The sequence below is a fragment of the Natator depressus genome, chromosome 18, assembly GCF_965152275.1.
Source record: "Natator depressus isolate rNatDep1 chromosome 18, rNatDep2.hap1, whole genome shotgun sequence".
NCBI classification, from domain to species: domain Eukaryota; kingdom Metazoa; phylum Chordata; order Testudines; family Cheloniidae; genus Natator; species Natator depressus.
In genome coordinates, this window is record NC_134251.1 from 20,164,278 (window position 1) to 20,178,439 (window position 14,162).

General features: G+C 46.5%; 1 protein-coding gene across 2 annotated transcripts; it reads left to right on the top strand.

Moving 5' to 3' along the window:
* The first annotated feature begins 3,011 nt into the window (after positions 1-3,011).
* Positions 3,012-11,512, top strand: SMIM1 (small integral membrane protein 1 (Vel blood group)). Of its 2 annotated transcripts, XM_074975439.1 has the most exons (4): positions 3,012-3,167; positions 3,256-3,333; positions 5,606-5,741; positions 6,993-11,512. In XM_074975439.1, the coding sequence occupies exons 3-4, from the start codon at positions 5,638-5,640 to the stop codon at positions 7,123-7,125; spliced, it is 237 nt and encodes a 78-aa protein (XP_074831540.1). In that variant the 5' UTR covers positions 3,012-3,167; positions 3,256-3,333; positions 5,606-5,637; the 3' UTR covers positions 7,126-11,512. The 2 variants fall into 2 exon arrangements, with proteins under 2 accessions (XP_074831540.1, XP_074831541.1); XM_074975440.1 differs by lacking the exon at positions 3,256-3,333 and having other exon boundaries at positions 3,020-3,167.
* Positions 11,513-14,162: the final 2,650 nt, after the last annotated feature.

Sequence of the window (14,162 nt, forward strand, 5' to 3'; positions counted from 1 at the left end):
TAATGCTAAGCCACTGTGCCAGGCTCTCATACAGTGTCACTGCCAACCTCCCATTCAGCTGTGCACCCTCTAACCCACCATGGAGTTTGGACTGCTGCAAAGCCAGCTTTTATTTCAGGTTAGCTGAAACCTGTTCCTTATCGACTTAAACTGAACCAGAATAAGCCACTCTTTTTTCTGAAATAAGTGTCAACACAGGAGTTTGCATTGACTCAACTAAACTGGTTTAAATTCACATCTTTAGTTAAACCAGTGCAACCCACCATGTAGACAAGCCTGAAATGTCTTTACAAACCTAAACATCCTAGTGAGGTTTTAGGTCCAGATTCTGAGACTGGTCTCCGTTTTAGTGGACACAAGTTGCGGATAATAGATTTATGGGTATAACTGGGAACTTAGACATCTACAGGGCCTAAAATGCCAGCACAAATAATTGCCGATGAAAAATTGTCCTTGCAGTTTGGTTCCTGCAAGACTGAGACTCAGGGCTGGGCTGAAAATCTGGCCCTTAAAATGTTAGTGTTCAGTTTTCCTCTGCAATAAACACAGTAGGTGGTGTGTGTTCCTGGGTCCCCATTTCAAATGTCATGGCCAAATTACTTTAACCCTCTAGCGGTGAAGTAATCACTTTAGTAAGGCCTGGTCTAGAGTCTCTTATCTCTGGTATGAAATTAAAGTATCAGTTCAAGATAAGGAACATGGACCAAGCTGTGCATTTTAAAGTGTGGTTCTTAAGGGTAAAAATGATGCCTCCTTACTCGGCTAATCTGCCTGTGCTTATTCAATCATGTCTGCTGACTTCACGGGCTAAAATTAGGTTGCACTTTTTAGCTCTGTAGCACTCATACAGCTTTGAGAGCGGGACCTGGATTCTATTCTGGCTCATGTTCCCTTAGCAGAACTATTAATTGAGTTCCCATTGCAAAATCTTTTTTGTCAGTGATGTGTGAGCCATAGAAAACCAGCTTGATTTTCAGAGACCAAGACAAGTTTGCAGCGCCGGCGATTAGAAAAATAAAATCTTTTGGATTTCAAAGTGAGGATAACTGAGTGACAAACATGGAACCCCACTCTGTCATTTCTACAGAGTCACTTTTCAACTGTACCTTATTGCCATTGATAACAGCAAACTAGAAACCTGCCTTTGTGACCAAAATTTTAAACCAGTTCCATAATCAATGTGATGATCACCTCCTTGACATGCACATGATTATTCCTTCTAACTAACAGAACAGGTCAAATACCCTAATATCTACTTCCCGGAAGACTTCCCCGTGTGCATCATGCCAATTCCGTGCTGTCAGCAGGTAGCTCCAAAGCCAGTTACAAATCAAAGTTGCATGTTTGTGTTTTACCCCAACCAAGAGCCACACTTATGAATTTCCCATTGGACAAAGTTATTCCAAATGCATAAAACAGCCTCCTCATCTGTACGAGATTTCTGGCTTAATTATGTCACAGTAAATAAAAGGTCTGGTTCTCCAGGGCCTGGACCTTGTGACCTCATCTACACCAGTGTAAAGTGGTGATGAAACGCTGCCAAATTAGGATTCTCCACTCACTTGTACCATTTCACTCCTACTTTGCAAAAGGGCACAGGGTGACAAGAGATTCAAACCCAAAGCCCTTAGGAAGGCTAAGGATACAACCTCTCTGCTACAGAACAGAAGAATAAATTCACAACTCAGATGGTTGCCTCATAGTTATTTGGAAATGAAATCCATCCCCGTGTGGTAGTCCCAGCCCTTTGCCTGGAGTTCTACAATGCTTGCATCCAGAGGTCTATTGCAAAGGTCAACCAGGCTAAAGTACATTTTCCTCGTCAGCTTAGCACAAGGCTGAATCTCCATGACTAATGTCTGCCATTGCCCTCTTCAGTCTGATCTCTGCATTTCTCTAAGTGGTGTCTTCACACAGCTGAATGTCTCTTGGAAAACACCATTGCCGATGGTAGTGAGGGATGTGCCATTGCTTTTCTCTTCAGTTTTAATATTTCTAATGCAACCAAACACAAAATCAACTTCCTTTTTGCATTTCTCTGTGAACTGACTACTGATGAGAGATGCTGGACTAAGGGTCCTACATGGGCAAGCTCCGGAGAACCCTGACATTGGGCCTCCACTCCAGGCTGGAGTGGACTACCTCTGAGGGCAAGACAGGAGTTAATTTCTTAGGCCCCTTCAAGCTGTGCCCTCTCTGCTGAGATGGATGATCTAGCTGCCAGTTGTAAAGGTGATTTTGGGATGCTGACACCTGCCCACTCAGTACTGAACTGGGGCTACTGCCTGATTTCAGACAGGGCACCAGACAGCCTTCAGTTGGAAACAACAGACCAGAGCTGCATTGCAGCAGCCAATCTGGCTGTGTGAAAGGCTCTGTATCCCATCAGCAACCTTCCCCCAAGCTGTCCAGTTCCCTAATCTGCACCATTAAAGAGAGAAGTACAAGTGTAGGATTTTGCTTCAGACTGATAGCGCTGACTAGATCTCTGGTGCACTGTACCTATTCTGATCTCACAACACTGATGTAAATCTGGAATAACTACATTACGTCAATGGAGGACAGAATGAGAAGCTCTGGATCTAGCCCAGGAGGAGTAAGGGCTGCGGGCAGGATTTCAGGGATTACAGAATATTCAAGAGTTTCCCCTGCTTGCTGTCCAGCTTCTCCCAGGGCCGTGCACACCTTTCACTGGAATCCCAATGCTGTGATGGCACTGAGGTCAGAATGCTGAAATAAAGGAAGGGCCAGGTCCAATGGTCAATGTTTCTGGTGGTAACCCTTATACTCCTTCCTCAAATCAAGTCTCTGGCATGCATTCTCCATTGCATGCACCTCATTTGCCTTCAGATGGAGTGGGGTTAAAGAATTTGCATGTGGGAACTGTGGAAATTTTGCCCCAGCAATTTTGCTGCTTAGGTCAGAATATACGGAGTCAGCCAGCTTTAGCTGGCACCTGTGTTTTTGTGCTGAAAGGCTCTGAACTGATGGGCCCCGCCTCCTTCCCTGCTCCTCCTCTAATCTTGGTTTAACACAACAGCACACGCAGGAAACACCGAGACTCAAAAGCTCACAATCAACCCAGCAAGGAAAGAGCTAAAGGCAAAGGGTTATTTTTCTCCAAAAAACAGCGTGGAGCAGAGTCAGAGAAGGACTTTGATCCTCAGGTGAGAGCACGCTGCAGCTTTAAACACAGTCTCTGGCAAACTCGCTTTTCTTTTCTTACTTTTTTTCACTTTTCCACCCAATTTTCAGGGGTAGACTTGCTGAAGCCCAGCTCTGCGCAGACGTTAGGAGGAGAGGAGGAGTATAAAATCCAAGCCCATTCCAGTGGTAAACTACTTTTTACTGGTTGGTTTGGGGGAAATGGAGAGAGGCAATATGGCTTCATTTTAAAAATCTCTCAGCCAGAAGTAATGTGTCTGCTCTAGCCAACTGGTCAATATGTTATTTGAATATAGTGATCACTGGAGAGGATGTGAGACCTTTGGATCTGGAAATCATACAGAAGGCAGCTAGGGAGACACCTGAAAGGAGCAGCTCCTCAACATCCCAAAGTGAAAGGACTGACGTTGTGCTGGGTCCTTCCCTGGGACTTTAAAGGAGAGGAGGCTCCTTGTGTCACCCCTGTACAGGGACAATGGCTTTTATTAGTGAAAAAAACACCATCAGGTTGAAAACCAGGGGCCAGATCCCCAGCGGGGCTGCAGCTGCGGAGTGCTGCTCCACCAGCAGAACGCAGCCATATAACCCAGCAAAGTCAAGCCGTGGAGCGTCCCCTGACATGGAGGAGTCCTCTTGTGGCACAGGTGCCTCCTGCCTGCACAACTTCCCCTTCTCCAGCACAGGAGGTGCAGCCTAGCAAAGAGGAGGCTTGGCCAGGACACTGTTGTGTCTGGCTGTTAGTCTGGGATAGTCCTGTGTGGCCTCTGGAGATGGGTGTAAATTAGAACAGCCTTCAGGCTGCTCTAACCCACTTTCCAGCAGTGCCAAGACTGGACAAATGCTAACGTGGATTAAAGCCACCTTTGACCCAATCTGATCCGGCTGGTCAAAACGGGGCATCTTTAAAAATGTAAAAATATTTTGAAAAATTCCTCACAATATGCCAGGCTCATGCCAAGTTGCAGATGATAGTAAATGTTTCTAAAAACCTGCAATATGCTACAGGGCTATGCACGAAGAGGCATTTAGATTGCAGAGCCAGAACTCTGAACGGAGCTGCTGGGTCTAATCGCTAACATGGTACGTTAGCAAACACCAGTGCGATTGCTGGCACTATCAGGCTTAGAATTTAGACCTTAATCAGGGACATTGTTATGTCAGCAATGCCAAGAACGTAAAGTCCTCTATTTACAAAACATAGGCTAGCGTCCAAGTGAAAATAATCAAAGTTAAAAGGGCAAATTGAAAATACCCCCCAGGCAGCATAATTCCTCTCGGTCCTGCCCCATCTTCTCCTTCCCAGTTCTGCCCCATCTCTGTTCCAGGTCCCCTTTCTTTCCCAGACACACGTCAATTAGTTGCATTTCTAGTTTTCTTTTGTGCTGCTTCCCATAGGGCCACCCTTTCTTCTAGCTCCCTTCTGCCAGGCATGGCTGTCTCACAGCACTGGGTGCTGCGCGCCGTGTCTCAGGAGCGGGAGGGCTGGGTCATAAAGGAGGTGGCAACAACAGGAGAATTTTAAAATTACTGCAAATTAGCTGTTGTAAAGCATTATCTGTTAAGTGCCGATGGCGTGTTCTCTACAAGGCACAAATATCTGGTACTCCCAGTCTGGAAGAGCTTATGACATGAGAAACAGACAACCTGCATTGCAAGACCGAGAGTAAGGAGTAACTTTAGATAACTCAGTCTTGGTGAGAATTTTAGGTAGGCTTCATAAAATAAAATTTTACATTTCTGTAGGGGGACCTTTCACCATAAGAATCCCAATACGCTTCAAAAACCATGGGACATACATACATCTCCTTACTGAAGTGCAGACACCTCTGGGGTGTGGAGGGCAGCAGCTAGGCAGTCCTTACTCTGCAGGGAGAGGGGGCTCTTAAGCCTTCCAAAGATTTGTGGGTGTTTGGAATCTGGACCTGAATCAAATATATAAGATTGAATGACTTGATGGAGCCTTTCACCCCAGATTGTAGGTTTATTTGCTTGGGTGAATTGGTTTGATAGTCTCAGTCTAATTCCCAGTGAACAGGTGTTTACACATCAAATTATCACGAGCCCAATTGATTGATGTACTTAGATCAATAAATGGAATCTCAGGAGTGGTTTCACAGTCACCCATCCACTTTTTTTTAGGCTTGATCAAAGTTCTCGTTCAAAGTCCTGTCAGACTTTTCAGGGGGATTCTGTTTTAACCCTGATAGTAATTGGTACGTATAGCTGTCTCACTACTTTATGCCTGTATTTCTCATTAGTCTTGACAGCTATTGATCTGGAGTCAGTAAGAGAGTGTAACCCCACATGGTCACATCATTGACTGTAATTGTCACTTTCATAAGGAATGAAGGAGAATAAACAAAAGTTTGGAAACTGCATTAAGTTTTTCCTCTTGTCAAGGCATCAGCTTAATTTGTATCTGCCTTTGCCTCCTTCCTAGAGTCTTTTTCCTTCAACCTTTTCCTTGGAAGGATGCAGCCTCAAGACACAGGTGTTCAGTACAGCAGGTGGAATGACAGTAGTCGTGATGAAGTCAGTGTGAACACATCCACTGCTGAGGTGTCGGGATGTAAAAGGTGAGACCCCTGTGGCTCGGGTGCCTAAGAGGTGTAGACTCAACAATGCACACAAGAGGAATAGCTGTCCAGAACCTATTCCTCTTGCCAAGGTGTTCCTCCTGAGCTATGGAGGCTCCCTGCAAGCCCTCCTGTCCTCCTCCTTAGCCTTAGAGAGTCTGTCAACCTTTTATCCCTCTGTGCTGGAATTACAGAAACCCACACGGTTTGACTGCCCATGGTCAATCAGCAGAGTAGCCCTACATCCACCATACATGGTCCTAGAACCAGACACACTGTTCCCCAGGATCTACCAACTGCATTTCTGCAAGGCCAACACAGATCACCTCCTGGAAGATAATGGAGTCAAATCTTCCAGGATTGTCTGTCTCTCAGTTTAACTAGCAGTGCAGAAACACACAAAGGTTCCAATCATACAGTGCCACTGTTGTCAGTGAGATTAGTGCCTGAGTATTGATTGTCGAATGGGAACCAAACTTGGAATTTTTAAAGCAGAGAAATTGCGCTCTACTCACAATCTAGCTGAAATTACAGATATAGCTGGCTGCCACGTTACTATTTTAAAAGCTAAGATGTCTGTACACAATTCTAAATAATTCCTTTGTTCTAGAAAATTGCAAACAGTGACTGAGTGGCTTACAGCATCGTGATTCTTTCCTCCACTCACCCTAACGCATGGAAAGGAAGAGAAAAAAGACCTTTCTCTCCCCCCATGTAGACTCTGTAACAATAATAGTAACATTTATTTCTCTAACGCCTTTCCCCCTAACGTGTTTTACAATAAACTAGAATCACTTCACTTGCCACTAAAACCAGCCACCTCTGGCCGGAACACAGCCACGCTACACAACAGTTCAGGAAGTGCAGTGAAGAATGTTGTGTTGAACAGAAGCTTCAGGGAAGGTTGAGGGGGACAAAGTTTAATTACTCCAGGTGGACTGTGACCTGAATTAGGGCTAAGATTTCTACTCTGAGGAGAGATGCTGTAAAATCTTCAGTGATCACAAGCAGTCAGGCCCTGGGTTTTATATTTCATCCAGGAGATGGCACAGCCCTCACAGCCCCTTTCACAGGGCAGCTGATCACTAGTGACTGGGTGCCACCTCCTGAATCACCAGCACCACTTCCAGTACCAACCTGGAGTTTGACAGCAGATCTCCCAACCAAATAGCAAACCCAGTCAGCTCTACTTAGCCTGTTAATGCAGCCAGGATGACTACAGCTGTTCCTTATCCCTGTTTATCTCCCTAGAATCTACACTAAGCTGTGCACTGGGAAAATCGGCATTGCAGTTAAAGTGGTTGGAGGAAACATCCTCTTTTGGACGGTTTTTGTCATTGGCTACGTGACAGGTTACTATGTGCACAAGTGCAAGCAGAAGTAACAGTGAAATTCAGCGGCAGGACCCCAGGCCTGGATTTCTCTGGTGCGGTAATCCCAAACCTCCCTGTCCAGTTCCCACCCCCAATCAGGCAAGTCACCAAGCATGCATGCAAGATGCAGGAATCTTCACTATGTGTCAGATGAGCACGCAAAAAGGACCATCAGCATCAGCGAGGCGCACAAAGCCAGTGCTGGATGCAGCACGTCTTGCTGCCTACGAGAGAACCGATCGTACAGTTGCAGCTGAAGGCTCAACAAAGGCAAAGGAGGAACTAGAAAGGGACGTTCTCTCCCTCATGAATCAGCAAAATGTGCTGTTTCCAAAACCTGTCACTGCTGCCAAAATTCCCTGTATTGCAATGAGAACTCCTCCCTGGTCCTGCGGTTTCCATCCTTACCCCTTATGACACCCCCATCAGCAGGGGATCTGGGTACCGGTTTTGCATGGGCATGTTTTCTATGAGCTTCTTAATGGCATCTGCATACCTCCTGGAACATCCATATGCATGTGAAAATACCTCCGTTTTGTGAGCACGTAATGGGTAGCTGTGTGAGCAAACCTGTCACTGGGCACCCAACCCGTTTGTGCACCTGATTGCACGTGCAGGAGACTTTAATCCAAATTCCTTAGCAGTCACTGGAGACCTTTGTTGATCGCTGGGTCGACACACACACGCTTCTATTTGACTATGACTTTTCCAGGAGCAAGGTGCTGCTCCCTTACATTTGGGATCTTTCTCTTTTCAAGCCCTTATTTTCTAGCCCACACTTTACTAGAGGCTGCGAGTGCAGTGCCTGGATTCACAGGATTTGCTGAACCAACCTTTGAAACTTCTTTATGCTCTATCAGTCATGTCAGCCAGGAAGATTAAAGGCTTTTGCACACAACCCCTCTACTAACTCTTCAGGAAGGCTGCATGCCAGCTCCCAGCGCAGCTGGGTTCATTATAAACCCAGTGTGATGGGAACTTTTATTTTAATCATAACCTCACTGGCTTCCCCCTGCAAAGGAACCGGTTGCTCTTTATAATCATGTTAATGTTTCCTTTAGAAAACTCTCTTCCAGACCAGGGCTCTCCCACAGCCTGTTTTATAGGATTTTCAAACTGTGCAGCAGGCATGTAAAGCTCTGCATTTTCTGCAACAAAGTCAAATTGTTTTAAGCAATAAAAAGGAGATTTAAAGCCAACAGGCTGCCCATGTCTCTGATCAGTGCTGAAATATGTGTCTCAATGGAAAGGCATATACAGGGGAGACTACTGAAGTGTATCTTGCTGTCTTAGACTAATTTCCTGTGAACTGCAGCTTGAATAGGAAAGGTCAGGGAACTCTACTCTTGGAGCTCCCTGGGACTGTACATTATGTATTTGGGGTTCAACTAACTGAAGGTCCAGGGCTCCCCGCAAAGAGTCTGGGTGGGATCTAAATTCCAACCCCACCCCACCCAAGGCTGAAAGATTTGAGCTCATGCCTCTTCTAAACAATCCTGACAAGAATAATTCACCCCATCTGAGCACAACCCCAATTCCGATCCTCCAGGCAGGCCCTGCTGGTAGGTCTAATCTAAGATGTGCATTAACGCTTTCCCAGGCATGAGGTGCACGCATGCAGCCTGGCCTGACACAACCAAGCAAAGGGGAGAGACTGATGCAGTAATTTCAGGGATTTAGTACACAAGCCTGGTGCATTAGCCAAAGTTATGCAGATTCTGTTCTCTTTCCCCCACTCAAGGCTGTTTGAAAACAAAATGGTGGTAGGCCGTTGTTCTCTTCATGGCATTTTCATCAGCATATCCCTCTCTTCTTCCCCCGGAAGGCAGGGTTCCCTCAGGCACATGCTGCTTTTCCTAACTTCTGCTTCCTTCCCCCATTCCCCACTGGACCACAGCCCATGCAATGGAGCCTTTCGACAGGATGCTTTTAAGAGCAAAGATGCTGAGTCAACCCAGATCTGTGCTGTGGAAGGTCACACAAAGGAGAGGAAAAGCATTTGAGCAACGCTGTCAGCAGTATGTTTACAGCACTATCTATTGCTCTGGATGGACTGGCCCAGGATGCATCTGTGGAAGAGACAGGCCAGCCCCCACATCGAACAGTCAGAGAAGCCACATTAGATAGCACAAACTGTAAACTAAAGCAGCACTGAGTATTTTATTTACCAAGGGGTCTGTTTGGTTTTTTTAAGTCACTGGTAAAGAATGAAACCTGATCAGCAGCCTTGGGGGCAGTAGGGCAACACAGAATGGGGCACTGGGTCAGGGCAGGTGCTCTGGAGACTTCAGGGTAACAACAGGATGAGACAAGGGAGCACTTTGGGTTTGATATTCATTGTACTCATTTCTCAATTTCCCCTGCTGCTGCTACCCACAATTCCATGTATTGCCCTGAAATAGCTTCTGCATCTGCTCACTAGTGTCATTGATCCCTAGGCCACTCTTATGTAGGGCTCAGAATCCTGATTATTGTGGGGCTATCCAGGAGTTTTGGAGGGTAAAAGCAGTTTAACAGGCTGGAAGCTCTCAGAGTGCTTTTCAGCCATGGATCTCCAAGCAACTCATTCACAGGACTGCTTATCAGAGGAGAGTGATTCATCCCAGCTGGGCTGTCTGGCAATCCCTACAGTGACGGTAAACACCTGTGGGGTAGGTCTAACTTGGCAGCGTTGCCTCCTCTCCAGTTTACAATGGCATTGCTTAACTTTTCATGAGAGGAGAGATCTTGGCTTTCAAAATAACTTTTCACCAGCTATCTCATGAGCAAAATACATTCCTGACCTGATCATCTGACCAGAATGAAAGAAGCAAGCACAATTAAACCAGTCAGCCAGAAGAAAGCAACAGAGCAGAAAGACTGTACAAACCCTGAGATTTCTCCTCTGGCAAAAGCCTTCACTAACCTGAGTTAATGCTGGCTTCATTTGCCTTAAAATGTGGTGCTGCTAGATGGGAGCTGCCTCTTTCCAAACACACTGTCTGACGCAGTTACTGTGGCCCTGAGTCGATGCTTGTCCAAAGTGCTATCCCGGAGGGGCAGGAGCCTAGCGTCCTCTGAGCCCAGGAAGCAACAGTGCCAACTTCCCCACACTGCACAGCTGACACCCATCAGTCAGGGGTACTTTTAGGTCTAAGCAGAGAGTTCAGCCTCGACGGCAATCCTGTGCTCCCTCCAACAGACCACAAAGAAGGAAGCTAATGGGTGCTGGATGCAATGAGAGTTTTGTGATGTGATCACCTGTCCCTCCAGAAACTGGGCTCAGACCCACCCAATTAATTTCACGCAGGCTACCACGTGGTGGTAACTTTGGTTGCTGTTGACCTGACTGAGATTTGAACCAAGCAATCTCGAGAAAAAAGTTATCAGAAGAGGAGTGATTGCATTTTAAAACACTGTATGAGAGCACACAATCTTTGGCGCTGGAGATCATTGTTAGAATTGATGTGTGGCAAATTGAGCCAGTTTCTGATCTTACACCTACATAAACCCAGAGTAATTCCACTCCAGTATCTAGCTAAGGTATTTTATGTGCTGACCCCTGTTGTATCTCATGCCTGACAGTAATAATGTGTGGAAGCAATTGTGAAATGCAGTTATTACATAGCACACACAGGTCTCACTGACATAACCTGTGCCAGTTTCTGGCAGGTTGCTAGGGGCTGAAGCAGTTTTGCAGAGGAGGGAATATCACAGGCCAAGGTTCTGATGCAACCGTAACACCTACCTGCTGGTACAGCACTTGCGGCTGTATCTTGATAACTGGTCTATTGCATATTTAGTCCTTTCCCCAAATATTAAAATGGCATGTTCCCAAGGAACAAGATGTACTGCTCAGGAGCTTTATTGCTTAAAAGTATGAGTCAGCAGTTTGGCCAAATTGGACTCTACCCTCATCCCACTTCCACCACAGCTTCTGAATGCTACAGGCTTGTAGTTCTTGTTTGTTTTAAAAGGACACTTGTCAACCTGTTTTCTTGGTCCAGAAACTTGCTGTAACCTTTTAGGAAGCACGTTTCCTATGTGTCAAACATCGATTTAAACAAAGAAAAAAAAATCCCATCTGTGCACCATTAAGTAAATGTTGCTAATAACGATGGCTTCTATTGCGTGACAGGCTCATTCTTGGTAATGTCCCACTGTCCTGCTGAAAGATCGTCTTCCACCTTGATTTCCACTTACAGCAAGACATTTCCATCTAGATGGATCTTTCTAGTGCACCAATAACTATCGCATGTTGGTCCCAGTTCTGGAGCCCACTATGATCCTAGGTTACGTATTTCACTGTGTATACATTGGGCCCGCTCCTCAGCTGGTACAGATCAGAATAACTTTACTGACGTGAACAAAGCAATGCTGATTTACACCACATGAAGATAATTTTTTATTGCTCCCAAACCCTCCAGGTCGTGCTGAGGGGAATTATTTGTAATAAAATAACTGATAACTGAGTCTGCCTCAGCTTCTCCGGGTGACCGGTCTGCAAGGAAATGGTGAACTGTGGTACATTTCGTATTTGAAATTACTTATAAACTTTTGGGACTGAACATTATTGAACAGGTGCAGGTAGCTGTTTGCCAACTGGCACTGGGCTGGGGTAGTCACAGAGTGTTGATTTTGTTCCCTGATTGGATAATTTATTTAACCAACATCACTATGTTGCTAGCACCTGGGAGTGGGAAATTCACCAGTGGAAAATCTGCAGGCTGGTCCCTCTCCCTGTCCAGAGCATGAGCCTAGGGCCTATCTAAGGTTCCAGGGCACTGGGCTGGAGTATTTTTGCACTGGGTACGTAGCGGATTCCCAGCAAAGCTGCCGCACTGCTGCACGATCAGGATGGTGGTGTTCTGCTCCAGTGTGGGGCTCCCCAGGGCAAAGCACCTCTGGCTGACCTGCAGGAGCCACTCCCAGATGTGCTGCATGCTGTCAGGGTCCAGCTGGGCAGATCCGGCTGCCCTGGGACAGCCCTGCTTGGCTCCTTCCCTGGCCAGCAGCGCCCCTGCTCTTCCTTCGGGCAAGGCTCCGCTGGCTCAACCCCCACATGCCTGGGGCCCCTCCCCTGGCTGGCTGCCCCCACTCCCTGCCGAGTCCTTCAGGGGAGCCTCTGCCATGGAGCACCAGCCTCAGCCGGCTCTGGGAGTCCCTGTTGCTTAGCAGGGACCTTACCGGCTGTTCCCATGGCGGAGCCGCTCCCAGCTGCATGGGGATAGGGGGGGCAGAGTTTATAGGAGGGTTGCTGAAAGCAAGCTAATGAAACCGTAAACCACGTGTGTTCAAAAGCAAAATTCCTGCTCACAGCACAGCTCTGGAATTCTCAACAATTGCGAAATAATGCTCGGCTCATTCTGACAGCACCAGCCAACTTTTCACAGCATGACCCGGGGTGCTGCAGCACCTGCCCGGCCCTAATTCCCGCACCCACGTGCTCTGCTCCTTCACTCAGCTCCCAGACATGAGGGAACATCTGCCATGGTCTTACAGGAAACCATGCACCCAGCTGCAGTTAGCCTAGGCTGTGAGAGACCACAAGGGTCATCCCTCAGGGCACAGAAAGCAAACAGCAGGAATCCTGGCTCACTTTACAAGTGACCTGCACAAGCTTGTTTTCCAAGCAGTAACATAGCCCTGCAGCAGTGCTTAATTTGTGCCCTGACACCTCTGGGCGTGGCCGTTCATATTGCCATCAGTTATGAAAGTAAAAAGATTGTTTGAGCCCTAGCACCTCCTTCGTTACCTATTAAGTAGTGCCCTCCAGGGTCTGCAAGCTCCCCTAGAGCAGGCCCTGAGTGGCTGCCAGGCTCAGCCTGACTCAGCTTACAAGCGAGGGGTGGTCAAACTGCACTGGCTTGGTCATTGCTACTTCAGTTTAGGCATGAAAAGGGCTTTGAGCAGTAGGAAAGTGCATGATCCATTTACTGTTTTAGAAGATAGTATTTTGTGAGAAGGGCAGGGTGGAACACCAAACTGTCTTCCCTAGAAGAATACAACATCCCACATTCCCTATTAAACTAGGCACTTGCCCAGTCCCGGCAACAGTTTCTGGAGGGCGGAGGTTAGAGCCCTGCATGGATACAAAATTTGCATCTGCATCCAATCCACAAGCTGCAGAAATGACCCATGGATATCCACATCAATGGATTTAAAGTGGGTAGGCACAGATTTGCAGGGCTTTAGATATAAAATTTGGATCCACATCCACCTGTGATCTATGGGTATCTGTAGACTTGCAGGGCTCTAGTGGAGGTGCTTCTACAGTAAGGAAAAGGCACCAGAACTTGCCTGTATGCACCTCTCTTCTCCCTTCCCTCCCACCCCAGCAATACTTGCAGCTGTGGAAGTGAACATTTCTGAACTGCAGAAAGTGTTTCCGTAAGAACAGGATAGGTTAAAGTAGGGCTCGAGTATGACACAATAGCTCCTAAAATACAAGCACAATACAGAGAGCCAGTATATCACTAGCCTTAATGGAGAGAAAGTGGGTTTAGTAGTACGGCTGTTCTCTTATGTTGGACTGTGATTGGAGAGAGTACTGAGGTCCCTGAACTCCACGTTCAAGAACTAGTAATGGAGAAAACTCTACTGTAAATACGCAGAGTTTTGTAAAGGACTGCCCTAGCCTAGGACGTATTTAATAGCACACTGCAGGAGTTCCTTCATGCTCTAGCAGGAACACTCGAAGCTATGTCAGATAACGTAGACCACTTCTTTGCAAAGCTTCTAGTGTAGTTTCATGGGGTGTATACATGTAAAGAAAAAAACCTCATAAGTAAACTGAAGGCAAGTTCGAACTGCTCTCAAAACAACACAGATACCCTTATTTAACTAGAGGCTGGCTTACTGGAAGTATCTCTGCGATCCAGCTGTTTAGGACACAGGTGTACCTCTGGCAGGTTACAGGACTTTAAACAGAGAAACACTAAGGACAACACTGACCGTGATTACAGACACCATCACTTCAGTTTTCCCATCCATTATGAAGATCTCAGCAAAATTCAGTGTGTTTTATAGAACAGTGAGTAGTTCAACTTCGTAGACAGAGCCTGTCTCC

Coding starts and splice junctions, on each gene's coding strand:
- SMIM1 (XM_074975439.1), top strand. CDS start 5,638: ATGCAGCCTCAAGACACAGGTGTTCAGTACAGCAGGTGGAATGACAGT. Junction 5,742..6,992: donor GAGGTGTCGGGATGTAAAAG/GTGAGACCCCTG, acceptor TTATCTCCCTAG/AATCTACACTAAGCTGTGCA.